Source organism: Lissotriton vulgaris, chromosome 10, assembly GCF_964263255.1.
Source record: "Lissotriton vulgaris chromosome 10, aLisVul1.2, whole genome shotgun sequence".
In the NCBI taxonomy this organism is placed as follows: domain Eukaryota; kingdom Metazoa; phylum Chordata; class Amphibia; order Caudata; family Salamandridae; genus Lissotriton; species Lissotriton vulgaris.
The window spans coordinates 14,358,722-14,386,583 of record NC_141698.1 but is presented as its reverse complement, the minus strand read 5'-3'; the positions used below and the strand labels follow the sequence as shown (position 1 = coordinate 14,386,583).

Here is a 27,862-nt window from a genome sequence, read left to right as displayed (position 1 = left end):
CCGACACCTTTGATGCTGCCTGTCTGTGTGCCGACACCTTTGATGCCGCCTGTGTGTGCAGACACCTTTGATGCCGCCTGTGTGTGTGCCGACATCTTTGGTGCAGCCTGTGTGTGTGTGCAGACGCCTTTGACACCGCCTGTGTGTGCCAATGCCATTAACGCCACCGGTGTGTGTGTGCAGACGCTTTTGATGCCTACTGTGTGTGTGCAGACGCCTTTGATGCCGCCTGTGTGTGTGTGTGCCGACACCTTTGATGCTGCCTGTCTGTGTGCCGACACCTTTGATGCCGCCTGTGTGTGCAGACACCTTTGATGCCGCCTGTGTGTGTGCCGACATCTTTGGTGCAGCCTGTTTGTGTGTGCAGACGCCTTTGACACCGCCTGTGTGTGCCAATGCCATTAACGCCACCGGTGTGTGTGTGCAGACGCTTTTGATGCCTACTGTGTGTGTGCAGACGCCTTTGATGCCGCCTGTGTGTGTGTGTGCCGACACCTTTGATGCTGCCTGTCTGTGTGCCGACACCTTTGATGCCGCCTGTGTGTGCAGACACCTTTGATGCCGCCTGTGTGTGTGCCGACATCTTTGGTGCAGCCTGTGTGTGTGTGCAGACGCCTTTGACACCGCCTGTGTGTGCCAATGCCATTAACGCCACCGGTGTGTGCAGACGCTTTTGATGCCTACTGTGTGTGTGCAGACGCCTTTGATGCCGCCTGTGTGTGTGTGTGCCGACACCTTTGATGCTGCCTGTCTGTGTGCCGACACCTTTGATGCCGCCTGTGTGTGTGCCGACACCTTTGATGCCGCCTGTGTGTGTGCCGACATCTTTGATGCAGCCTGTGTGTGTGTGCAGACGCCTTTGACACCGCCTGTGTGTGCCAATGCCATTAACGCCACCGGTGTGTGTGTGCAGACGCTTTTGATGCCTACTGTGTGTGTGCAGACGCCTTTGATGCCGCCTGTGTGTGTGTGTGCCGACACCTTTGATGCTGCCTGTCTGTGTGCCGACACCTTTGATGCCGCCTGTGTGTGCAGACACCTTTGATGCCGCCTGTGTGTGTGCCGACATCTTTGGTGCAGCCTGTGTGTGTGTGCAGACGCCTTTGACACCGCCTGTGTGTGCCAATGCCATTAACGCCACCGGTGTGTGTGTGTGTGCAGACGCTTTTGATGCCTACTGTGTGTGTGCAGACGCCTTTGATGCCGCCTGTGTGTGTGTGTGTGCCGACACCTTTGATGCTGCCTGTCTGTGTGCCGACACCTTTGATGCCGCCTGTGTGTGCAGACACCTTTGATGCCGCCTGTGTGTGTGCCGACATCTTTGGTGCAGCCTGTGTGTGTGTGCAGACGCCTTTGACACCGCCTGTGTGTGCCAATGCCATTAACGCCACCGGTGTGTGTGTGCAGACGCTTTTGATGCCTACTGTGTGTGTGCAGACGCCTTTGATGCCGCCTGTGTGTGTGTGTGCCGACACCTTTGATGCCGCCTGTGTGTGCAGACACCTTTGATGCCGCCTGTGTGTGTGCCGACATCTTTGATGCAGCCTGTGTGTGTGTGCAGACGCCTTTGACACCGCCTGTGTGTGCCAATGCCATTAACGCCACCGGTGTGTGTGTGCAGACGCTTTTGATGCCTACTGTGTGTGTGCAGACGCCTTTGATGCCGCCTGTGTGTGTGTGTGTGCCGACACCTTTGATGCTGCCTGTCTGTGTGCCGACACCTTTGATGCCGCCTGTGTGTGCAGACACCTTTGATGCCGCCTGTGTGTGTGCCGACATCTTTGATGCAGCCTGTGTGTGCAGACACCTTTGATGCCGCCTGTGTGTGTGTGTGCCGACACCTTTGATGCCGCCTGTGTGTGCAGACACCTTTGATGCCGCCTGTGTGTGTGCCGACATCTTTGATGCAGCCTGTGTGTGTGTGCAGACGCCTTTGACACCGCCTGTGTGTGCCAATGCCATTAACGCCACCGGTGTGTGTGTGCAGACGCTTTTGATGCCTACTGTGTGTGTGCAGACGCCTTTGATGCCGCCTGTGTGTGTGTGTGCCGACACCTTTGATGCTGCCTGTGTGTGCAGACACCTTTGATGCCGCCTGTGTGTGTGCAGACACCTTTGATGCCGCCTGTGTGTGTGCCGACATCTTTGATGCCGCCTGTGTGTGTGCCGACATCTTTGATGCCGCCTGTGTGTGCAGACACCTTTGATGCCGCCTGTGTGTGTGCCGACACCTTTGATGCCGCCTGTGTGTGCCGACATCTTTGATGCCGCCTGTGTGTGTGCCGACATCTTTGATGCCGCCTGTGTGTGCAGACACCTTTGACGCCGCCTGTGTGTGTGCAGACGCCTTTGACGCCGCCTGTGTGAGACGACGCCTTTGACGCCGCCTGTGTGAGACGACGCCTTTGACGCCGCCTGTGTGAGACGACGCCTTTGATCCCGCCTGTGTGAGACGACGCCTTTGACGCCGCCTGTGTGAGACGACGCCTTTACCTCTGCAAAGGCCTCAGTGTGAGGATGCCTCTGCAAAGGCCTCAGTGTGATGATGCTTCTGTAAAGGCCAAAGTGTGATGACACCTATGATGGCTCCTCGGTGTGTGTAGACACCTCAGATTGCTGAAGCATCTGATGCCTCCTCTGTGTGTGCCGAGGCCTCTACTGAGGTAAAGACTAAACGGTGACGTATCTAGCAGTGACCATCACTCTCTTCCGTGGACATGTCTCTGAGCCACAGGCTTGGGACATGCATTGCTACAGCAGACAAGTGATGCTCGTGAATTAGAGAAGAGCTCCCTGTTGGAGGCCTTTCTACCCCCAGGGCAGCCCACCTTAGGGTAGAGAGAAGCTAGAAGAACCAAAGAGCCACCTGGTACTTGACTCATGCCCACCAGAGCCTCACCTTTGATCTCCAAGGCTCCTTCTATTCGGATCCCATGCTTCAGGACACCTTTTTCCTCAGGGAGTATTGCCATTGGGTCCCCAGGCCGCTTGAACACCCCCTTCTGCACGTCCTCAAAGACCTGGAACATCTCGTGCACCCGCGCCGTGTATCCTGCCAGCTCAGTCACCTAGGCACAGAGCTCAGTGTCATAAAACATCACAAGCAGAGACTGCAGACACCCCTTTCCCCAAAACATCTCCTGTCCCACCTGGATAGCTGCCTGCCTACAGGCCAGCCCTGTGCTGCGCTCAAGCGAGCTGCTCTGAGGGAATCCATGCTTTACTAATGCCCTGCAGTGAAATGACACTAACCCCCTCTTCACCCCCATAGACAGACTATGAACAGCGAGCAGACTAGTGCCGCGTACAGCGCCGTACATAAATGTGGTCAACAGAAATCTAAATCATTTAATTTTGTATTAAATGGATTTTAGCAGGAACCAATAATGGGCACTCGAGCATGAACAGCAGACAACCTTTTCAGGCTTTAATTGGAGGCAAATACCTTGTATGATGAAAAGCTATAGACTCAGCAACTTCCCCCTGTATATCCTAGTGAGTAGCTAAGGAAGGTATGTGGCCTCCTTTAATCGGACCCAATGGACCCGTGAGAAAGAAATGTAGGTATCAGCCCCCAGCCTGGACCCACCGGTCTGCCCCTCCCACCCCCCTCAGTCCTGGAACGGCTGGGTATCCCCCCCCCCCCCCACCCACCCCCCAAGGTCTTGGACTGCCCCATGATTTGAAGTCCTACATGAGGATAAACTGCTCCCAGTACTGGATGTCCCCAGCCAAGAGCCATCATAACTGATGAGGTCAGCACCAGAGCAGATGCACAGGAACCTCTCACCTCCTTGTAGGACGACATAACCCGCTCAATCGCGTCGGCGCCGGCAGTCAGCAGGTTGCGGGCAGTGGTGAAGGCTTCGGTGCGCTCGCTCACCAGCTCCTCTTCCTTCATCTGCAGGGCGGCTTGCTTCACATCCTCCGAGTCTGTGTGGACAAGAGTGGGCAAGCGGAGATCAATTAATGCCCACCAGGCATTAGCACTGGGCATGAGAGTAATACTGCATGCCCATGAGTGAGGCAAGCGTGTGTGCCATCAGAGGTGGGCATAACAAAGAACATACATCTAACCACACACACATATCCCATGAAAGGATATCTATGCTTCAGACTGCACCTCACATCCTGGAATACAGCCCCACTCTGATCTAGAACTGCTAACAGTGCCCTCAACAGGCAGAGAGGAGAACAGAACAGCAAGGTGGGCTCTGACCAGTACAGGCAGGGTGTGGTGTGGTGGCCATGAATACATCCCACTCTGACCTAGAACTGCTAACAGTGCCCTCAGCAGGCAGGGAGGAGGACAACAGCACAGCAGGCTCTGTCCAGTAGAGGCAGCGGGTGGTGTGGTGGCCATGAATACAGTCCCACTATGACCTAGAACTGCTAACAGTGCCCTCAGCAGGAAGGGAGGAGGACAACAGCACAGCAGGCTCTGTCCAGTAGAGGCAGCGGGTGGTGTGGTGGCCATGAATACAGTCCCACTAGGACCTAGAACTGCTAACAGTGCCCTCAGCAGGCAGGGAGGAGGACAACAGCACAGCAGGCTCTGTCCAGTAGAGGCAGCGTGTGGTGTGGTGGCCATGAATACAGTCCCACTAGGACCTAGAACTGCTAACAGTGCCCTCAGCAGGCAGGGAGGAGGACAACAGCACAGCAGGCTCTGTCCAGTAGAGGCAGCGTGTGGTGTGGTGGCCATGAATACAGTCCCACTAGGACCTAGAACTGCTAACAGTGCCCTCAGCAGGCAGGGAGGAGGACAAAACAGCAAGGCGGGCTCTGTCCAGTAGAGGCAGCGTGTGGTGTGGTGGCCATGAATACAGTCCCACTATGACCTAGAACTGCTAACAGTGCCCTCAGCAGGCAGGGAGGAGGACAAAACAGCAAGGCGGGCTCTGTCCCGTAAAGGCAGGATGGGTTGCTGTGTGATGGCCATGAATGAAGCCCCACCCTGACCAAGAACTGCTAACAGTGCCCTCATCATGCAGGGAAGAGAATGGACCCAAACACACAGCAGATGTATGACGTTAGCACGCATACCTTTACAACGCGGTATTTACAACGAATACGGTTACAACACATAGCGCTTTGAGGTGCTGGATGGCGGGAAGTATAATTTTATATTCCAACTCCAGTCCCCGTGGACACTAGGGAAGGTGTTGGATATAAAATTAAACTTATTCCCTATCCTAGAGCACCCCCCAGCGCAATGCGTTGTAATGGTATGCGTGGTAATGCCTGCGTTGTAATGGTAGTGCGTTGTAAAAAATGCGTGCTAAACGTTGTATACCACACACAGCACAATGGGTCTCTCTAGAAGAGACGGGGTGTCGTGTAACGGCCATGAATGGAGCCCACTAGGGCCTATAGCTACCCCCTTCAGCTCACACCACAGCAGGCACACTCCACAGCAGGGCTTACCGCTCTCAGAGTAACCGGTGGCGCTGATGATGGGGACGGCCACCATGACCAGACCGGAGGCGCTCCAGACGTACTTCATCAGGAACTGTTCCAGCATGACGTACCACAGGCGCCGCAACAGGATCAAGTTAATCTGGGAGGCCAGGTCCCGGTAACACTGCTGCAGCAGCGACAGCTCCACCTGTACAAGGCGATAGGGACAAGAAGAGCATTACATGAGATCTATGTAGACATAACAGGCAGACACACCAAGGTCTCAGGGAACAGTGCACAAAAACTGATCTAGAATGTGCAGCTCTGGGGGTCCCTAATAAGGGAACCCAACCCTCCTCCCCATCCCCTTCATTTTTCACTAGTTAAAAGTACAAAGTTTAAAATTAATGTACGTTATGTGTGAAATATCTAAGCAACACAACGAAGAACAGGTTCATAATAAAGTCCTGGTGATGGAGAGTCACAATACACATTCTTAGGAGTCAGTTGTGAATTTCAAAAGGTCACTAGGCGCGGGGGCATGCACCTCCCCCCGCCCCATTCACACAATGTTCAGCTCTCTTTAAGGCAAAAGTACTTTCTAAGGAGATGACAAGTGTTCTCAGCAGCCTGGCTCTTCTACTAAGGGTAAGCAGGCATAGCAACACAGGGGCAGAGCTAGATTGTCTCTCTCAAGTGGTAAATCAAGGCTTTGTCGCAAAGTGATGCGTTAGGTTTATCGCTTGCCCCAAAGACCGATCGTTGACCGAACAAACAAGCATTGGCATAGCCAATAGGTCGCGCCTTTGGGAACTTAGAAGTGTTTAGCCATGCAGCACATTATCACCCACTGGGCAGATTTCTGTAACAGAACTAGTACTCATGTAAAGTGCTTAGAAACCTTCATTCGCGCTACATAACAATTAAAGAAAATAAAGAGGAATGAAAGGAGAAGTGCTTGCAGGTTTCTGAGGTGAGGGGGGGGGGGGGCTGGGACAAAAAGATGCACTCTGTAGAGTTGCGCTGTGCCTACCTGCTATAAATGTTTGTTTGTCCCCCAACGGTTAGGGTAAAATGTTGATTGCTAATGCTCAACTTTTTTTTTTTTTTTTTAACCAGAAGCTTGCTCATCGTCCGGTCAAGAAATGGTTAAGCATCACAATGTAGCCATTTACTAAAACCGCACGAGGAGACCACCCCCTTAAGACATGAGTGGCCTTTAATGAGCTTTAGCTACTGTAGCTAAAAGAACAATTGATGGACAGAATGCAGAACAATGTCATACATTCACCCCAGGACAGAGATCTGGGCCTAAATCCATCGTTTTTTTGGCTCACCATGCCATTCCAGTTTGGACCCAGCCATATGCAAATCAGTCTTGACCCTGCACCCAATGGGAACATTCCAGAATGAACTGCCAGGACAGGTCCTCCCTGAACCGGAAACGAGCATCCTTGGACCGGTTTCGGGTTTTCAGCCCTCATCAGCCAGGATAGCTTGACTTCAGTGGCATGGAGAGCACGGGACCCACGTCTGTGCATACCCGTCCTACTCGTGGTGACAAATGCAAAAACAGCAATGGATGGACAGAATGCAAAACAATGTCATACGTTCACCCTAGTACAGAGATCTGGGCCTAAACCCATCGGTTTTTTTTTGCTAACATTGTCATTCCAGTTTGGACCCAGCCATATGCAAATCAGTCTGGATCCTGCGCCCAATGGGAATGGTCCATCAATTGTTCTTTTTGCAATTGTCACCCCGAGTGGGACAGGTATGCCCAGACGTGGGTCCCGTGCTTTCCATGCCACTGGAGTCAAGCTATCCTGGCTGATGAGGGCTGGAAGCACGAAAGCAGTCCTAGGATGCTTGTTTCCGGTCCAGGAAGGACCTGGGTCCAGACTGGAATGGCGAGCAAAAAAACAATACATTTATGCCCAGATCTCTGTACAGGGGGGGTGGGGGAGGCGACACTGATAAGAAACAAGCAATTATCTCAGGCAGCTCCTGCGTCTGATCTGAAAGTTGGAGTAAGTGGGGGAGGGAGGTTTCAAGTGGGATGGGGACGCAAGCAACACATGGGCCTGGGTATATAGAGGATAAGTAACGGGTGAGTGTACCATGAAGTGTGCGTGGGGAGAAGCACATAGTCAAGCAGGCAACAAGGCAGGAATATGGGTGTGGGAAGGAGAAACAACAGGTAAGAGAATGGCCCGGTTGGAGAGGAGAGGCAACTGGTAGAGGGGAACGTGAAGTGGGCAGGGGAGAAGCACGAGGGCAAGGAAGCAAAGAGTGGGGAGTACACAAGGGCGAGAACAACATAGAAGGGGTGGGAAGAGGCAAACTGACAAAGGAGTAACACAGAGTGCTGGGGGACCCATAGTAAGCAATTGGTGGGCTCTAAACACCTGTATGTTTTTGTTAAGTCCACAATATGCCTCACAACACAGCAGTGTCTAATACACGAGACCTAAGAAGAGTCTGATCATCTGAGAATTAGCAGAGTACAAGATCTGAACCAAGATATGGCAGATGCTGAATGGAAGAGAGGACTTGAAATTAGAAAAAGGATTTCTACGACAGACTCAAGCTCCCCCAGTATACCCAATACGCATTATCAAATTCAAATGATGTGATACTCCCCAGCAGAGCTGACAATCGGCCTTCTTTTGTGCAGCCATCCCTGGGATGATCCTGGAACTCACTGGGAGGTCACCAAATGGATCACCTAAAATGCAACTCCCAAGAACAGCAAAAATGAAAACGGATGGACTGGAAACCCTGGCGAGTCTGCAACACTTCATAGATACCTTATTGACCTTCCTGCATGACTGACCAACTGCAAAGCTGGGAATTAGGTTTAAACTACTTAACTCAAAGTATGCTGCAGCACGGACACCAAGCAAGGGCGTGGGAACAGAAGCTACAGAGTACAATACAACCAACAGGCTGACATGGTAAGAGAACTGCTGCAGGTCTATACGAGGCACACCCCTACCAGCTTGAATCCAGGATAGAACACATTCAGCAGCTCTAACACTACAGAGCATGCCAATACATTGATTGACCAGGACAAGGGTGAGAGTCGAAGTGTTTTGATTAGGGCGGTGGAGTCCGAGATGGAGTAGGGATAGGGCAGAGTTACCTAGGATTTGCTGCTGAGAGCTAGAATGAAATGTGCGACTCTATAGGCAAGGTGAGGTGATTAGGTGCGAGGGAGCTCTACCTGACTTGAAGACCCCCCAAAAAACACATCACTTGCAAGCTAAGGAAACAGGCAAACCCCTGTTGGAATTCGAGTGTGCCACTGCTCCGCTTTAAAGCAGTAAGGTATCCAAGTTGAAACTGGCTGATGATCACATTTGTTGTTTTTAATGGCATCCATACGAGGCAACTCTAGAAAACAGTTCCACTAGCGCTACAGCAGAGCCTCAAGAGACTAAACCACCACTAGATGTATCCATTCTGGGAGTACATTTATTGGTCATCGCTCCAGAAACGATGGCATCCATACGAGGCAACTCTAGAAAACAAAGTTCCACTAGCGCTAAAGCAGAACCTCAAGAGACTAAACCACCACTAGATGTATCCATTCTGGGAGTACATTTATTGGTCATCGCTCCAGAAACGATGGCATCCATACGAGGCAACTCTAGAAAACAAAGCTCCACTAGCGCTAACGCAGAACCTCAAGAGACTAAACCACCACTAGATTTATCCATTCTGGGAGCACATTTATTGGTCATAGCTCCAGAAACGATGGCATTTTACTGCAGATTCATATTGTGCAGAATTCTAGGTTTGCATTTGCCATATAATCCTCTGATACTAGAAACCAGTCGCACTAGCTGAAAAAGCGTATTCTAAATGCTGAATGTGTACTTGTATGCATATATAACAATAAGTACCGAAGCAGACTTTAGTAGTCCATACGTAATGCCAAATCATGTCAAGTAGATACTCTAAAATAGAAAAGGCAAGTGTAATCCACGGGGTTTTCATCTTTAAGTGTAGTTTATTATTCTTGGTGTACGTCACACATCTTGAAGCACATTCCACAAAAAGAGCAGCCGACACGTTTCATCCTTTTGACTTTTTCAGGACTGCAAATGATATATACATATCAATAAAACACATGTAGGGCAAAGTATTAGATGTTATACATACACAATGGTAAGTAGATAACATATTACAAGTGTGACCAGGGCAACCTAGTTAACGCATAAGTTAAAAAGTAAGTGAAAGCAGAGTGTGTGTGCATGGATAAGACCGAGACATATGCCAGGAGGACCAGTGATGTGAAAAAGTAAACAAAAGAAGCACATGATGTGAATCCAGTACTATATATATATATATGTGTATTGTGTATCTTTTATGGCCAAATGGCCGAAATAAAGATTGGAAATGAAAAGTATATATATATATAAAGTCCATCTCTAAGTTTGGCCCTTGCCAAGCAAGGAGCAAATAGAAAATCCAATCCTTCTCTCCTAATGAGTAGAAGACTTAGCGTGTCGCATATCTTCTCATGCCAATATTGTTTTGTGACTATAGAAAAGAATGCCACCAACCGTAACACGAGCAAGACCGTTAAGTGGGACTACTCAAAGGAGTTACCCAAGGTGCCTTATCCAGGAGGGAAAAAAATAGAACTGTGCTGGCAAGAGGCTGTTAGGGTGTGCTGAATCCAGCTACATCTGTGCTTGTGCAGACATTCTAGTTAAAAAAGCAAGTTCTATGGAGATATGTGAAAGGAGAGGGGCGGGGCAGGGGGGGGGGGGACAGGTGTTCAAAAATTGGGGAACGCATATAGAGAAACATTGCTTGATTGATTGCACTAGTTTCATTAGGCAAGGCTGGGTATTAGTTAAGAGCAATTTAAAAGTTCAGAGTGCAGCACACCATAAAATACAGTTAAGGTAACCATACAGCAAACCTCCCAGTCCGAAGATATATAAATGGCCAAAGATATAATCTTTACAATAACAATTTCTTTCATTGTTACAGAAAGTCTTCGCAACCTGCATGATGACCCAATCAAGAACGTACAACGAAAATAGTTGTTTTTTGCTACAAGATACTACCCCTGCTTGAGAGTACCCGCAACGTATGTAAAACATGCACAGCACGCAGTACCTGTACATATGTTCAATCTGCATGGGGAAGTGATCCAGAATCTCGGAGGGTCATGCAGCTAACACCTATGGATCAAGGCTAATAAACCTTCAATCTATCAATCTATACGGAATCAAAAAGGCCATAAAAAGCCTGAAAAAACCTGAAAAGACAAAACTTGTATGCAGCCTGGACACTGAAAAAGATTCTCCCAGCTCACCTTTGAATTGCTTCTTTCAGACTATGAAGAGAACCTATCTCCCAAAAGCTTAAAGATCCCGGTTGCAATGTTATAGCTCCTGCTTTTTAGGTCTCTTATACCAGATCGCTTTTAGATGTGTGGTATGGTCCACAGAAGCCTTTTGCCTACAAATAATTATAGTGGGCTTAGAGACCACCCACTGATTCCCACTGGCTAGGTTGTCACCCATTTCCTTGCTTAGCAAGCAATGGTATGCCTTACTCTTCTTGTGTTTGTCCCACATATGGAGTATAGCCTCATTTCCATCCTTTTGATTGGCTGACTTGTATCCTTCCACTGCTCATATTTAGTGAACTACTTTATTCTTCTTTCAGCAGTCTACAAGCATGTATGTGTGTGTTTTACAACCCCGCCCCCCCAACATGTACTGTTTTTTTTCTGTTGGATACACCGCCAGACAACTTTCGAGAAGGGATGGAAGCAGTCGCCAAATGGATGAAAAACAGCTGCCTACGACTAAACAGCAACAACCAACAACAAGACGGAAGTACTTCATCATGGGCCCAATCCGAGACGCCTGGAACGACACCTGGTGCCCCACCCTCGTAAACCCGCCCACCCCCACGGACCATGCACGCAACCTGGGAATCATCCCAGACTCAGAGCTCAAAATGGAGCGCCTGATCAAAGCAGTCTCATCCTCCTGCCTCCACACCCTCTGCCTCCGCGGTAAAAGCCTTCAAATGGATCCCCTTCAAACAAAGAAAGACTGTCACTTGCGCCCTGATCACCAGCAGACTCAACTGGGGAGGCATGACTGATATGTATGTGAAGTGAAGCGGGTGTGAGTGGGAGAGCTGGTATTGAACCCCCACCACCACCTGCTGCTTTTCTGCACTATGGTGGAGTGGAGTGCTTTTCACAGTGAGGGCCCCATTCTTCTCAGACTACCCCCCCCCCACCCACGGGTGAGGTGGCACAGAGGAAGGAATAGTGCCCCTACGTACTGCAGCACATTGACTCGCAAGAGGCAGAGGGTACATTTTGGAAAATCACTAATCATGTAAAAAAATAAGAACAGAAGGAAAAGCCCCATTTCATTTTTGTTTTTTTAAAGTGCCACTTTAATTATTTTCTGTGACATGTCTTTCCCCTCGGATGCTGGCAGCAGTATTTATTTATTTATAGACTTATAAAGCGCACAACTACCCAACAGGGTCTTCCGGCGTGGGACAAGTGGAAGCAGGGCCATGCAGGTGTTTGGCAACAGGCAGGGATAGAAGTTATCAGAACTCCACGGTAATAAGTTACCTCATTTATTTATTAAAAGTAACTAGCGACATGACAAGTTGCCAGTAATAAGGAAATTAGAGACGTGATTTTAAACAAGGATTGCAATTTCTCAAGTATTATATATGGGATAAAGTACACAATGCAGTACATTAGAAGGACATTTGTAAGTCACTGAGGGGTTCTTTGACCATACCCAGGAACGTGTCGGAAGAAAGAGTTCCTTTATAAAGACATAAAACGCTGAGGTGATTTGAAATATCCTTATAATGTATGACAGGTCCACACGGTGTAATTCATTCCTTATAATACATGGTCACAACATAACTCTTCAAACAAACCCCATACATCGTTGCTGTGGTACTCTTCCATACGAAAAAGAAAGCTTGCTTGTAAACATGAAGAATACAATTAGCATCTACAGGGCAAAATTAAAGACACATACAGTGAAAAATGTGTTAAAACATTTGAATCAGCTTAGAACAAGTTAGATTTAAAAAACAAGGTAGCTCAGAATGCTTAGAAAGATACAAAGATTCTAAGTTTAATATAATTACCTAATGTGTGTGTGTGGTGCGGCCATAAAGATCTGCTTTCAGCTTAATACTATTCATCTAGAAAGACAGAGGACATGTTTCAGCCTAGAAATATCAATCCTATTGGGAATGAATGAATCTGTGCATCATACTCAGTGACACATCGGACCGGATGTAAGGAAGTGATGAAGAACAAAACTGATTATGTGCTAAGAACAGCAAATTGTACAGCATAGCAATACATTTTTTGATGCTATTTCTTCATTATTTTCTCATTCTTACAAACGCTAATACTATTTTGGCAAAGGTTTCACCTCATCAGTGCCAGTTTAACACCCAAATACAGCAATAAAAAGATAACTAGTCAACCTTTGCAAAAAACCTTCAACGGTGCTGCAACAAGTGTTTCTGTATTTTTAGTTACCTTCTGATCTATTTGAGCTTGATTTTTGTTTCTTTTAAATCTCCAGAATATGCAGCAGATGGAGGATTAGGTCTCCTCGGTGGATCGCCGTCACAGATTTTGGCATATACTGACAACCTATATGGAGTACCGGGAGCCTCTGGCGTGTCCCAAGAGCCTCTGGCGTGTCCCGAAGCAGGCAGATCACAAGCTTCTAGGATACTTTTACTTGTAGGGAGGGGGATAGTAAATTAAGCTTCAAAGTCAAGACTGGTGTGAGGCAGGGATGCAGGCTGTCAGCGTTGCTCTTCAACCTGGTCAGACTGGGTGATACGACACACAAGTGTAGAACGAGCCAGAGGCATCAGATGGACCTTATTCTCTAAACGGAGGACCTGGACTATGCAGTGGACCTACCCTTGCTCTCCCACCAACAAAAGTTTATGCATGAAAAGAAGTCTCACCTAATCATCTATGCCAAGCGAGTGGGCTTGAAGATCAACACCAAGAAACCAGAAGTCACATCACTCAACATCCTAAACCCTTCACCAGTCAAGGGGGATGGGGAACCTAGCCATGACAGAAGAGTTCACCTAACTAGACAGTACAATCAGACATGATGGAGGGGCATGCAGTGACATCAAGAGTAAAGTTAACGAGGGCAGGAATGCTTTCAAGATAGATGCTGAACAAAGTGTGTAACACCAACAACAACTGCAGCTTTATCAGACCTTCATTCTGCCAACACTTTTGGGTGGATCAGAATTCTGGCAGATGAGAGACAAACTGTCAGCCTTCCACACCAGTAACCTGGGAAGAATCTTGTGCATTTTTGGGGGCGGAGCTTGCTCGCGACAAAGATGGCCGCTTGAGCAGAAAGCTCAGCGTTGCCATTGCATAATCCATTAATTATCCGGCATCTGCATGATCGATACGGCTTGACTAGAGCCAATCCCGGTTCTGGTGAGGCTCGGGAGTGCAAGGAGCTGCCTCCGATCACTGTACTACCTCTGCCGGTGAAAGACCTGCATAAGGCCGCGATCCCCGTGCTGGCGTGACAAAGTGAGGCGGCCCAGTGCCCTGCAGCTGCACTATCTACAGCGCTCCTGGGATCGTAGTGGCAGCCGAGGGCCCGGCCGGCGCTGGCGACGGCTGCGAGGTGCCCTGGTCCTTTGAATAGAGAGGCGAGTGGAGCAGCCCTTGGCTCGCGGGGCTAGGAGAGTGCGAGAGGCCCAGACTTGCTGAACGGGGAAGCTGACTAGCATCTACCACCGGGATCCAGCGAGGGCCGAAGCACTTTAAAGCGACAACAAGGCGACACGGCACGCCTGCTGCGATCCCCCGAGGCGCCATCCAGAAGAGAAAGGACTGCCGGCGTTTCCTGGGAGCAGGGAGCTGAACAACAGGCCTCCGAGCTTTGTGTGGTGTGATGGGCGAGGCCTGCCATCTGGGAGCCTGAGGGTGCGTGGGACTCCTGCTATCTAGCCTGGTTGCTACTGCAAGCTAGAACAACCGCTGTCTGATGGCGGTGTTTACCTTGAGGAAGCGTGGAGCACCGTGCTATTCCCTGCAGTTACTGGTGACAAGAATGGGAGAATGAACACCCGGAGGGGACCTGCTTTCCAAACAGAGACTGGGGAGAGCCTGCAAGGCGGCGACGCCATCTTGTGTGATGATATGCGGGCTGGTGCGCTCTATGGTGGCGTTGGGCGATGTTAACTGCAGAGCTGCCTCTGATTGCACCACCAGGTGGGGACCACTGAATTTGAGCTGCACTGTTTCCCCTGCTGTGCGCCACCATACAAGGAGTGATTGTGGGAAGTTTTATACCCAGAGTAAGCAACAGGGAGATATCACCTGCAGCGGCGACTAACAGAAGGTATCCTTTGCAGCAGGGTTTCTACCCCTGACAGGTCGAGGCAGGCCTAACTCCCTGCGAGGGTGAAGAGAGGTGAGCACTTAAGTGGAGTCTTTGGTTTGGTGACCTGCGGTGGCTGCTCTAAGAGGAGACACGACTGTAGGTCCACTGAGCTAGGATCCTGTTCTGGTCGCCACTTAGTGCTGTGATTGTTGGAGGACCCACTGAATATTCCCAGGAGCGGGCTGCGTGGCAGTGATTGCCGGGTTGGGTGCTTGGCGTATATGGAGCTAAATTATTGCTACGGACCTGTCGAGATGGGCAGAGTGGATAAGACTCAGCATAAACGGACATTCGATCAAAGGAAAACTAAGGTGCGGGACACTGCTACGGACGATGGGCCACTGTGCAGGAACTGCCCCAGGAGGAGGGAGATGGGGACATAAGCACCATGCTAGCTGCAATGGAAAAAGGCCTGCAGATCAGTCTCTCTGTTCTGGGCACGAAGATGGACTCCCTCATATACTGGATGGACAGAATGTCAGAGAGAATGGACAAGCATGTAGAAAGGTTGGATATGACGGAGTGCTGGGTCATGGAGGTAGAGAAAGCACTGACAACGATGGACACCGAACATAAACAACAGGGAAGAGTGATGCAGGTTTTACAGGATAAGACAGAGGACCTGGAGGTGCATTACTGTTGCAATAACCTAAGGATCACGGGCCTTCCGGAGTCGACCCAGACTGGAAACATGGAAACATTGTTGAGAAATTATTAGTAACACTACTCTGTAGCCATAAGTTCTCCCATATTCGTGAAGAAGAGGGCATACCGCTCTCACCCAACCTCTGCTGCTCCCCCAAGACCGATAATCGCGAAGTTGCTGAACTACCGCAATAGGGATTCGGCATTGAAAGTGGCCAGGGAGAAACAGACATTGCAGTATGAGGGATCCATTATCTCTTTGTACTCAGACTTCACAATCAGAGGGCAAGAGGTGTGCAGACAGTTTGCTCCAGTGAAGCAGCAATTAAGGGAGCAAAAGATAGACTACGCCATGCTGAACCCGGCTAGACTCCATGTCAATAGTCAGGGCCATTCGCGTATCTTCACTGATCAAAAAGTCCTACAGAAAGTCCGGAAGGAATGGTCTAAAGAACAGCGTTGCAGCCCGGACCGAGGCTCTTTGGAGGGAGCGGAAGGTGGACGATTAGACGAACAGGACTACTCTAACTGCAGATAAGAACGCTACATCTGGGGTGGTTCGGGGAGGCCAAACATGAACATGCATGGGGTCGCAACGAATGAACATGATTGACTGAGTTATTGATAAATAGAGGGCAATACGGGATCAATTGAGATATCGTATTAGCAGCTTAGGGTCAACTCTTAGTGGGGGGTTACGTTACGATGTTTTTTGACTTAATAGATACGAACTTCGGGGGTGGAGATTCTCTTTTTGCAGATGCACTACCTTTGTTTGATGGTGAGGAGAGAGAATACCTAATCTGGTTTAGAGGTTCTACCTCGCTAGGTGAGCAACATCCACCCACGAGTGAAGCACGCAACTGGGGAATTGCTCGGGGGGGGGGGCGGGAGGGAGATCTTTTGGTTTAATGTTAAGTAGTTTTCAATTGCTGAACTTTTAGCTAGAACAAGGGGAATGTTTATGATAACTCGCCAAGGCACAGTTGGGCTTAGCCTGGCGTGGGTGGGGGCGGGAGGGGATGGAGACTCAGACACCCTGACAATTTTTCTGGGCAATACCCTTTCATGCATGTCGATTGCACAATTTGTATATTCCAAATGGCAGGCACAGTTGGATAGCCAGCACACTACCACATGAGAGCCCACAGTAGGTCCAATAGTGTTGCAATACATGGTAGGCTTCGAGCACTCACATGGAATGTTAGGGGTCTTAATGACCACAGGAAGCTACGTAAGGTCCTTGCCTACTTGACGAGACAAGAAGTAGACATTGCACTACTGCAAGAGACACACCTCTCCCTTAATAGCCCCATGCTTCGCAGCAGGGGATTGCAAGGAAATATACACGTAGCAGGTTTTACCACGCATGCGCGAGGAGTGCTTACATGGATGAACCCCAAGGGCACTCTCAAACTCAAACCATAAGACACTGACAGGGATGGACGAAAAGCGATATCTCGTAGAGGAAATGGAATGGGCCTACTTATAGTTAATATATACGGCTTGATGGTTGATAATCCCAACTTTTATGCTGCATTGTCTGAGTATTGTACAGTGGACCCACAGCGTGGATCAAAATGGTAATCAGGTGACTGATGCTATACATATTGCTAGAGGCAAGCGGCAGGGCTGCCCGCTGTCTCTGTTACTGTATGCTCTGGTGGCAGAACCATTAGCCTGTGCGCTCCGAGAATACCATATATATGAGGGTATTAGATTCCCAGCATACAAACTGATCGTCTCTACCTACGCAGGCAAAACGCTCCTATACATTTGTTATCCGGAGCGTAACCTTTCCCCTGTTCTGCGTGAGGTGGTTTGCTTTGATGTAGTGTCTGGACTTCACGTAAACTGGCTGAAGTCTATCATATTTCCCCTTACCCCGGCCATGACACCGTTCAAACCAGACTACCCGTTGCAGTGGTCGACAGAATCGGTGAGATACCTAGGTATCCTGGTACACACTGACTCAGTGTCTTATTTAGGGAGAACTACGGAGTAGCGATTAGCAAATTGGAAAATGAGGTCGAAGGTTGGATTTGACTACCATTGTTACTGATGGGCAGAATTTCTATAATGAAAATGGTGATACTGCCTCATTTTCTGTTCCTCTTTTCTAATATCCAGTTAGTACTTCCAGGCGCATTCTTTAGGAGGCTCTCAGCATTGATTATTAAATTTGCTTGGGCTGGCAAACCGGCGCGGATCAAATGGCAAATACTTACCCCACCGTATCATATTGGGGGAATGGGGGCGCCCGATTTGGATTCATACTATAGGGCAGCACAAAGTGCAGATGCTTACCACTGGATGCATGGCTCGCAAGATAACCCCCACTTGCGCATAGAGAGGGTTGTAGCCTCCCCTCATCCATTATCTGCTCCTGCTATTTACTCGACTCAGTCAATGCGACAACACATGCTTGGCACCACCTTCTAAAGTTACAAGCGGGAGCCATTCTGTATTCTCTGCTTACTCCCCTGTACTGGTGCCACTGGCTGCCCCAGTGTAAGGATGGGGGAGTTACACGAGTGCTCAACTCAGTAGATGGCCAGGCAATAGGGACCTTGTTTGAAGGAGGCACAGCAAGAAGCTAGGAGGACTTTGGGACTGGGGACGTAGCGCCCACCCTTCTTACTAAATTCCAATTTCACAGAACACGGCACGCGTTGTTACAGATTTTGGGAGGGGACTTAATGGAACCGCAAGAGTGGACTGCCTTGTCCTACGTCATTAAAACTGACGAATGACACGAATAGTGTCTAAAATATATGAACTGACCATGTCCTATAGAGAGAAGTACTTCACTAAATTCTGTTTAGTATGGCAGAAACCTAGACAGACATAGACGACACAATGTGAGCGTACTGCTGCAGCAGCACAAAACTCATTTCCCCAAATGGAAGACATTGTCTGATCTGATCTATTTTAAATATCTAAATAAAGTTCACTATACTCCAGAGAGCTTGAGCAGATTCGGCCTCAGAGAAGGGTTGAGGTGTGAACGTTGCAGCGAACAGTTAGCAGTAGACCTAAGAACTTTTGGGTGTTGCATAAGACCTATAGGACGACTAAGGTTGGGGACGCTACAACGACTTAAGGGGTGCACCAGGAACCGAGAGAGACCAGCTCTGATGTTTAGCCGCACAGGAGCGGGAATGGTGGTGGTAGAGGGAATCGAGCACTGCACACTGAGGCAATGAGGAGTGAGCCCATTTGTTATTTCCAGGGCACCTTTGCAATTGGTCCTGGGGCGGGGGGGGGGGGGGGATCATGAGCGTGTGGTTGGTGGAAGCAGATAACAATTTGACATACAATATACCTTGCCTGCTATCTTTTTTTTTTTTTTACTGTGCTGTATGATTTTTGGAAACTATTGGTTATTGCAATTGCCAAATTGACGGAACTGAGTCTTTTGTTTATTGTGCACAAATTATTAAAGGTTTACAAAAATAAAAAAGCTTGTGCATTTTCTGGATGCAAACCATCTGCAACCAGAAAGACTCCATCACAATGGCAGCTGCCAGCTGGACCCCAGAAGACCAAAGGCAGAGAGATGTGCCAAGGAAGATCGAGGCGAACTGTGGAAACAGACCTAGGGACCATGAAAACAGCTGGGGCAAAGACGCGCTGAAGCAAGTGGCGCAGGCCCCGTTGTGCAGGGGGCTCCCTCAGCACAGTACGCTGGCCAGAGAGCTCCTGATTGAGCTTGCAGGGGGCCCCCTCAAGTTTCGTTACGCCAGGGGACCGAAGTGGAGGTCATTCGTTGCTGCTGTACATGCCGGTCAGCATAAAGGGCAGCAAGGAAGTGGGATTGTGTGTCAAATGCGTCCACTCCATAAATATGCAGAAAACACCGCAATTGCAAACTGGCATGATTCCAGTGCCCAGGCTAGAGGACATGAATTCCTGTTCCGGTGCGTGGCTGGGATGTGAAAGAAGGTGTCGTGTATGTGTGTGTGTGGCAGAGACACAAGCAGGCAGACGTGGCTTGGAGCAGGCTGCACTCAGGGGGAGGAGGCACGCAGAACACCCTGAGGACAATGCGAGGGTCGTCCGGCAGGAAACAAACGAATAATCGATCATTTTAAGTAAGGATCGATTTTTCATGTATGTTTCTAGGATGTAAACACAGAAGGAAACCGCATTCTTTGCATGCGAGAGCGCACATGGGCTGAAGCACCTGTATAGTGCCTACTTTCCCTCTGGGGGCGCAAGACACCAATCCACCCTGGTAGCATCTTACACCACGACTCAGTAAGGGTTATTCTATGGCGCTGCGACCAATACATAAATCAACTGGCGCTTTCCCCTCGGTAAAACAAACAAGAGAATCTCATTTCAGGAGGCCAGTGCGGGAGGGGTCCCTTCGTGCTCCGAATGTAACTTCAGGCACAGGAGCCTGGGGTTAGAGGGCTTCATTGCCCTTTGCCTCACTTGGAAGCTACCCAAGCCGCAGCCTGGTGCAGGGAGGAGGCCTCGGAGGGCCTCGGAGGGTACTGCAGGTCGTCCCCTTGTAGCATCGGGCTCTCCACGCCCGGTCCCTAGACACTGGGGCGCTCTGCCAGTGAGGGGCAGAGAGGAAGGCAGGCTTCTGGGAAGGAAGGCAGGCTTCTAGGGGGAAGGCAGGGCCTGGGGTCAGTGCCAAGGCAGAGAGTCATCCTATTCCCCGACACTGGCTGCACCAGTCGCACTGCAGGATTTGTGGCCCATCCGAGTCATGGCTTTCAAAATCTGGTGGCCATCGTCCTTCTATCAAGGTAGAGGGCGCTCTCAGAGGGCACAGACGAGGGCAGCACTCTCAAAGGGCACTCTCCGCCAGACACGAGGGCAGCGGTCTCAGAGGGCACAGAGACAAGGGCAACACTCTCAGAGGGAACCCTCCGCCAAACATGAGGGCAGCGCTCTCAGAGGGCAATCTCCGCCAGACACGAGGGCATAGCTCTCAGAAGGCACAGAGAAGAGGGCAGCGCTCTCCGAGGGCACAGAGACAAGGGCAACACTCTCCGAGGGCACCCTCCGCCAAACACAAGGGCAGTGCTCTCAGAGGGCACAGAGAAGAGGGCAGCGCTCTCAGAGGGCAATCTCCGCCAGACACGAGGGCAGCGCTCTCAGAGGGCACTCTCCACCAAACACGAGGGCAATGCTCTCAGAGGGCAATCTCCGCCAGACACGAGGGCAGCGCTCTCAGAGGGCACTCTCCACCAAACACGAGGGCAGCGCTCTCAGAGGGCACTCTCCGCCAGACACGAGGGCAATGCTCTCAGAGGGCACAGAGACTAGGGCAACACTCTCAAAGGGCAACCTCCGCCAAACACGAGGGCAGTGCTCTCAGAGGGCACCCTCCGCCAAACACAAGGGCAGTGGTCTCAGAGGGCACACAGACGAGGGCAGCACAGTGCTGTCACCCCAAGGTGGAGGGCACGGTCTGAGAGGGAGGTGGGCAAGGCTCTCAGAGGGCCCTCTCCGTCAGAGGTGAGGGCAGTGCTGTTGTCTCAAAGCAGAGGTACAGCCTGGCAGGGAAGAGGCGAGTGTTATCGTTAAGAGAGAGGATGCAGTGCAGTAGGCACATGAGGGTAGAGTGGCCATAGGACCATCTTACCCAGATACTACACTACAGGGGCAACCTTCAAGAGGACAGTAAGGCCGTGTGCCACCTGACCAAGGCTGCCTTGGGTGGGACTGCCCGGGCCCCACTGCCTTCCTTAACCCTGGCAGGTGGAGGGAAGGCCAGACGTGGGCTGGCACGGCTCCATGGACACTGAAGCCAGTCAGTGGGCTGGTGATCTAGGGGTCAGTCTAGCTCTGTGCGGACATGTCCAGCATGGCGTTAGAGGTCCGGTTCTGAAGGCCTTGTGCGCTCTTTGCAGTAGACACGTGCCTGGCTTAATGCCAATATCGGCCACACTCACAAGCCCTCATGCATCAATATACAGGTCACATAAATAAGCAGACAAGACAACTTTTGATGGGAAAAATTGCTGCAGGTTTATTAGCATACCAACTATGCCAACATGGTGGGTTATCTTACAGACGATCTAAAGGCAAGCCGCCCCTCGCGTCCTACCACCTGATGGGCCAACTTGCATCGTGGCCATAGCCAATCGGTGCTAAGCAATTGTGGTGAGGGGATACCCCCTCCCACATCCGGTGAACCATTGGTCCACCCTCTTGCTCACACCCCCCTTCACGAGGGGCGGAGCGTTCAAGCGACCCCCGGTTGTACAGGTTTCCAACCTCCCGTAGGAATGATGGGGTGCCGTCGCACCCCAGGGTCCACCGCACAGACTTCCTGGGGATATTAGGACTCAGCACCCTTTGCGCTCCTGAAGAGGGTACCCCTGAGTACCTTTCTGCCTCTGGATCGTCCTGCAACACAAATAAAGAGGATTAGGGGAACCTCACCCCCCCCCCCCCCACACCTTGAGAACGCCGGGTAAGCGGTAGGGAGGGAAACTGCGCCAGGGTGAAGACAAAATAGGCCGCCAGGTGGAAGGGGGAGGCATATATACCACCCCGGCCCGAAATGACACCACCCCACCCCGGCCGGAAATGACACGCCTGACCCAGAGGGGTCCATGGACACTAGGCTGTCCAGTGTGCCATCTTGTGGCACTAAGCGGCCCGCCCTCTTATGAGGGTCCCCTGCGAGGACGTGTCGGTCAGGCCGCATTCTATGGATCTCCTTGGGCGATTCCCCCTTCCCAGGCCACGGGACTCAAGGAAGGGGTCCTTCTAAGCTCCTCCGCCGTCGTGCAGGTTTATCACCGCTATTGAGGGAAAGATTTACTCCAGAAAACACTTTTCAGATGGGGGAAACCAAGCTGGCTGACTCCACCCTCCGCACTGGGGCCAGACAAGAGGACGGGGGCTTGTGGGCAGCGACAGAGGACGGGATGCCTCCGTGAGAGCGCTTCCCACACGATGGGCGCTTGCACCCCCTTCTTCAGTAGCAGAACCCCCCCGGGCGCACTGATGTTTGCTTCCTTGAAGGGGCCTCTAGCAGGGCGAAGAATGCCTGGTGGATGCAGACACTGAGCAGAATGTTAATCAGGCTCATTAGCAATCTAACCTCAACTACAGCAGGCAGGACTCAAGCACAGCTGCCAAACACACACACAGAGGGACTGTGTGAGGGCCAGGGGCCCAGTCTGAGAGAATCCTGGCTTGGGGAGTAAGTGTGTGTGCTATTTGAGGGCCAGGGACCAGTGCATGTGAATCCTGGAAGGGGCGGGGGAGGGGGGGGGGGGAATGTGTGCGTTATGCGAGGGCCAGGGGCCCAGTCTGAGAGAATCCTGGCCTGGGGGTAAGTGTGTGTGCTATTTGAGGGCCAGGGAACAGTGCATGTGAATCCTGGAAGGGGCGGGGGAAGGGGGGGGGGGAATGTGTGCGCTATGCGAGGGCCAGGGGCCCAGTGCATGTGAATCCTGGAGGGGGGGGGGGGGGGTTAAGTGTGTGTGCTATATGAGTGCCAGGGCCCTTGTGCACGTGAATCCTGGAAGGGGGGCGGGGGGGGGGGGGGGAGATGTGTGCTATGCGAGGGCCAGGGGCCCAGTGCATGTGAATCCTGGAAGGGGGGTAAGTGTGTGTGCTATGTGAGGGCCAGGGGCCCAGTGCACGTGAATCCTGGAAAGGGGGGGGGGGGGGCGCGCAGGGGGGAGTGTGTGCTATGTGAGGGCCAGGGGCCCAGTGCACGTGAATCCTGGCCTAGGGGTAAGTGGGTGTGTGTGCTATGTGAGGGCCAGGGGCCCAGTGCACGTGAATCCTGGATAAGGGGTAAGTGTGTGTGCTATGTGAGGCCCAGGGGCCCAGTGCACGTGAATCCTGGAAGGGGGGGTAAGTGTGTGTGCTATGTGAGGGCCAGGGGCCCAGTGCATGTGAATCCTGGGGGGGGGGGGGGGGGGGGGGGGACTGTGTGTGCTATGCGAGGGCCAGGGGCCCAGTGCATGTGAATCCTGGAAGGGGGGTAAGTGTGTATGCTATGTGAGTGCCATGGGCCTTGTGCACGTGAATCCTGGAAGGGGGGCGGGGGGGTGGGGGAGTGTGTGTGCTATGCGAGGGCCAGGGGCCCAGTGCATGTGAATCCTGGAAGGGGGGGGGGGCGGGGTGAGGGGGGGGGGGGGAAGTGTGCATGTGCTATGCAAGGGCCAGGGGCCCAGAGCATGTGAATCCTGGAAGGGGCGGGGTGAGGGGGGGGGGGGGGGGGATGTGTGCGCTATGCGAGGGCCAGGGGCCCAGTGCTGCATGTGAATCCTGGAAGGGGGGTAAGTGTGTGTGCTATGTGAGGACCAGGGGCCTTGTGCACGTGAATCCTGGAAGGGGGGGCGCGGGGGAGTGTGTGTGCTATGGGAGGGCCAGGGGCCCAGTGCACATGAATCCTGGCCTAGGGGTAAGTGTGTGTGTGTGTGCTATGTGAGGGCCAGGGGCCCAGTGCACGTGAATCCTGGCCTAGGGGTAAGTGTGTGTGTGCGCTATGTGAGGGCCAGGGCCCAAGTGCACATGAATCCTGGAAGGGGGGGGGGGGGGGGGGAGGTAAGTGTGTGTGCTATGTGAGAGCCAGGGGTCCAGTGCACGTGAATCCTGAAAGGGAGGGGGTAAGTGTGTGTGCTATGTGAGAGCCAGGGACCCAGTGCACGTGAATCCTGACCTGGGCCTAAGTGTGTGCTATGTGAGAGCCAGGGCCCAATGCATGTGAATTCTAGACTGCTGTTCACAGATTGCACCGAGGAGAGGGGTTACTATGTGCTGTGTGAGAACCTGGGGCCAGTGCATGTGAATCCTGAACTGCTGTTCGCAGACTGCACCGGCGAGAGGGGTAGGTGTGTGCTATCTGAGGGCCAGTGGTCTAGTCCATGTGAATCCAGGACTGCTGCTCGCACACTGCATAGAGGAGTGGGGTAGGTGTGTGCTATGTGAGAGCCTGGGACTCAGATCAAGGGAACCAGGAGCATTTTTGTACAGGGCCCTTTGCTCTCTTCCTGCAGCCCAAGTGTGTGGACCTCAGATCAGTGTCGCACATGGTGAGAGAGGTGTGGCGCAGAGGCCAGGGTGCCTGACTCCAGACTACGGTGTTCACGGTTCAATCTCTCATCACGTCCAGAGCCCCTGCTCCCTGATGATGATATCCTGCCCCGGGGCTCACAGACGAGGGTTATTCTACCCCGCTCCCGTGCACCTATGATTGTACCCCTTTTTAACTAACTTTAACTTCCAGTGTGGCTATGACCTCGCAGTTGTCTGTGCAAAAGCCCACTAGCTAAAGGGAATCCATCTCACTCCGCCCCCTTGGACTTGATCATCCAGACAATTTGGGTCATAATTTTGGTTGACTTACCTTACGCCCCCCCTCCCCGCCACCTAATCATACCCTTCCCGCCCCATTCGTTCCCGTTCCGTCCCAGGCCACACTTCCCTTCCTTCCGCCCCCCACTCCTTTTCCTCTCTGCTCGCCTTCCCTTCCCTCCACCCCTTCCCTCCCTCCACCACTGTCCCATCCCTCCTCTGTCTGACACCCTAACCTTTCCCCTTTCGCCCCACAGCACCCGAAACTAGACAACCTTGTCCTGAAGAGGGTCCACATTGGTTAAGGACCAAAACGTCGTCGACTCCACAGCGCAAATTATAGGCGTATCTTGTTGTGACTCCATTGAAATTGCGAATTGTGCAATATAAAGTCACTGATTCTGTGTCACATGTTGAGCTACTCACTGTAAATACTTCACTTTGCTCACCTTGCGCCGTCCATCGCTGTTCACTCTCTCACTTGCGTTGCCACACATCACTTGTACATATTGAGCACCAAGCCCTATCGGTTGTCATTTGAATTGTCTAATTGTGTGCTGTACATAACTATTCCTATATGAATTTTCCCTTCCTTGTTTGAATTCCAAAATACAAAAAATAATTTTGACTTTTAAATCATTTGAATAAGTGTCTCCTTTTTCTGAACTATGTAATGCCTTGTGCATGCAACATAAATTGCCTTTTCATTTATACCTTTTGGGATATTGTTTTACCTTTATACCTGTGCAAACATCCAGCCTGGAGAGATACAGAGCTATGCTGCAGCGTGCTAGCAAACCCTGGAACATGAAGCAACCAACAAGGGAGGAGTTGCACGGCGTTAAGCTGAAGAAAAGGTGCATGTGTTAAAGTGTTGTGCCCAGCTCTGAAAGCGGAGCAGATTCTGAACAGATAGAGGCAAGCTTAAAGTGAAAACAGCGCCTTTAATTAATAGAGTTGCACGACCATGCTTTGGGTTAAAGCGCTGCACTCGCCTCGAATACTCTTTACATTAGAACTGAAAGCAGTGCTGTGGACAAAGAAGAGCAACGGCGAGAAATGCAGGCAAATGCAAAAAAGCGGTTTTCAAGCACTTGTGCTGGCATCCACCTTGTGGGAGCGAGCGGCGGCACGCAAGAGCCATCTGTTTTCAATTAGCACGTGCGCAGCTGCTCGCTCCTGCAAGGGGGATGCCGCCACAAGCACGAGAGCTTGAAAAGTCAAGACCAATTGCTAGAGGCCCTCTCCTAGAGCAGCGCATGCACGCTTCCTATGCAAGATCTAACAAGCATTTGCAATGCAATAGGTCTCGCATTATTTAAGTTTGAGCTATTAGCATTGTAAATGGCAATTGTTTTTTGCTTTATGCTATATTTTTTTTTTACATAAAAAGCTTCATATAAAATATGTTTTATTAAAGTTATTTATGCAGTATCTAAATTTTGTTTGCATAAAACAGTATAATAATATCTTAGTAAAAAAGTCAAATATTTTAATGGAAATTCACCAAACGTTCATTTATGTGTTGGTTTTGAAAATAGCTAAATTAATAGCTTTGTCATTTACAATGCCAATAGTTATAACTTTCGCAAATGTGACACCTATAGCATTTGTAATGCAACATTTGTATTTACGTGACTTAGATGTATTGATATTACAAATAACAATGGCTTTTAATTTTTTTTAATACTTAATAAAAGTGATTGTAATTTATAATGGCAATAGCTTAAACTTTTGTAAATAACTTTTGTGAAGATTATGTTCAGTGTATTTTATTGTAACAAAATCCAAGAACAGAAGTGAAATATTAACATCTTTTTGTGACATTTGTAATAAAGCTTGAAACATTGAGAGAACATATTTGTGCTGTGGTGGTGCTGAGTGATGCTGTGGTGGTGCTGAATGGGGCTGTGGTGATGCTGAGTGATGCAGTGGTGGTGCTGAGTGGTGCTATGGTGGTGCTGTGGTGGTGCTGAGTGATGCTGAGTGATGCTGTGGTGGTGCTGAGTGGTGCTGTGGTGGTTCTGAGTGATGCTGTGGTGGTTCTGACTGATAATGTGGTGGTGCTGAGTGACTGTACTCACTGTCACTCTGCACTCACTGTCACTCTGCACGCACTGTCACTCTGCACGCACTGTCACTCTGCACGCACTGTCACTCTGCACGCACTGTCACTCTGCACGCACTGTCACTCTGCACGCACTGTCACTCTGCACGCACTCTGCACTCACTGTCACTCTGCACTCACTGTCACTCTGCACTCACTGTCACTCTGCACTCACTGTCACTCTGCACTCACTGTCACTCTGCACTCACTGTCACTCTGCACTCACTCTGCACTCACTCTGCACTCACTGTCACTCTGCACTCACTGTCACTCTGCACTCACTGTCACTCTGCACTCACTGTCACTCTGCACTCACTGTCACTCTGCACTCACTGTCACTCTGCACGCACTCTGCACTCACTGTCACTCTGCACTCACTGTCACTCTGCACTCACTGTCACTCTGCACTCACTGTCACTCTGCACTCACTCTGCACTCACTGTCACTCTGCACTCACTCTGCACTCACTGTCACTCTGCACTCACTGTCACTCTGCACTCACTGTCACTCTGCACTCACTGTCACTCTGCACGCACTCTGCACTCACTGTCACTCTGCACTCACTGTCACTCTGCACTCACTGTCACTCTGCACTCACTGTCACTCTGCACTCACTGTCACTCTGCACTCACTGTCACTCTGCACTCTGCACTCACTGTCACTCTGCACTCACTGTCACTCTGCACTCACTGTCACTCTGCACTCACTGTCACTCTGCACTCACTGTCACTCTGCACTCACTGTCACTCTGCACTCACTGTCACTCTGCACTCACTGTCACTCTGCACTCACTGTCACTCCGCACTCACTGTCACTCCGCACTCACTGTCACTCCGCACTCACTGTCACTCCGCACTCACTGTCACTCCGCACTCACTGTCACTCTGCACTCACTGTCACTCTGCACTCACTGTCACTCTGCACGCACTCTGCACTCACTGTCACTCCGCACTCACTG

The 27,862-nt window shown here is 50.8% G+C and overlaps 1 protein-coding gene across 3 annotated transcripts in view; it reads right to left on the bottom strand.

Annotated features, from left to right (window-relative positions):
- Positions 1-27,862, bottom strand: part of ABCD1 (ATP binding cassette subfamily D member 1) — a 184,368-nt gene that overhangs the window by 127,930 nt on the left and 28,576 nt on the right. For all 3 annotated transcript variants that reach the window (XR_015300635.1, XR_015300636.1, XM_086940223.1), the window contains exons 2-4: positions 5,428-5,608; positions 3,791-3,933; positions 2,900-3,068 (exon numbers count right to left, since the gene is read on the bottom strand). Coding sequence is in view for 1 of the 3 variants with exons in the window: in XM_086940223.1 (XP_086796349.1) it covers positions 2,900-3,068; positions 3,791-3,933; positions 5,428-5,608 (493 nt within the window). In the remaining 2 variants the exon portion in view is untranslated. The remainder of the gene's footprint in view (positions 1-2,899; positions 3,069-3,790; positions 3,934-5,427; positions 5,609-27,862) is intronic.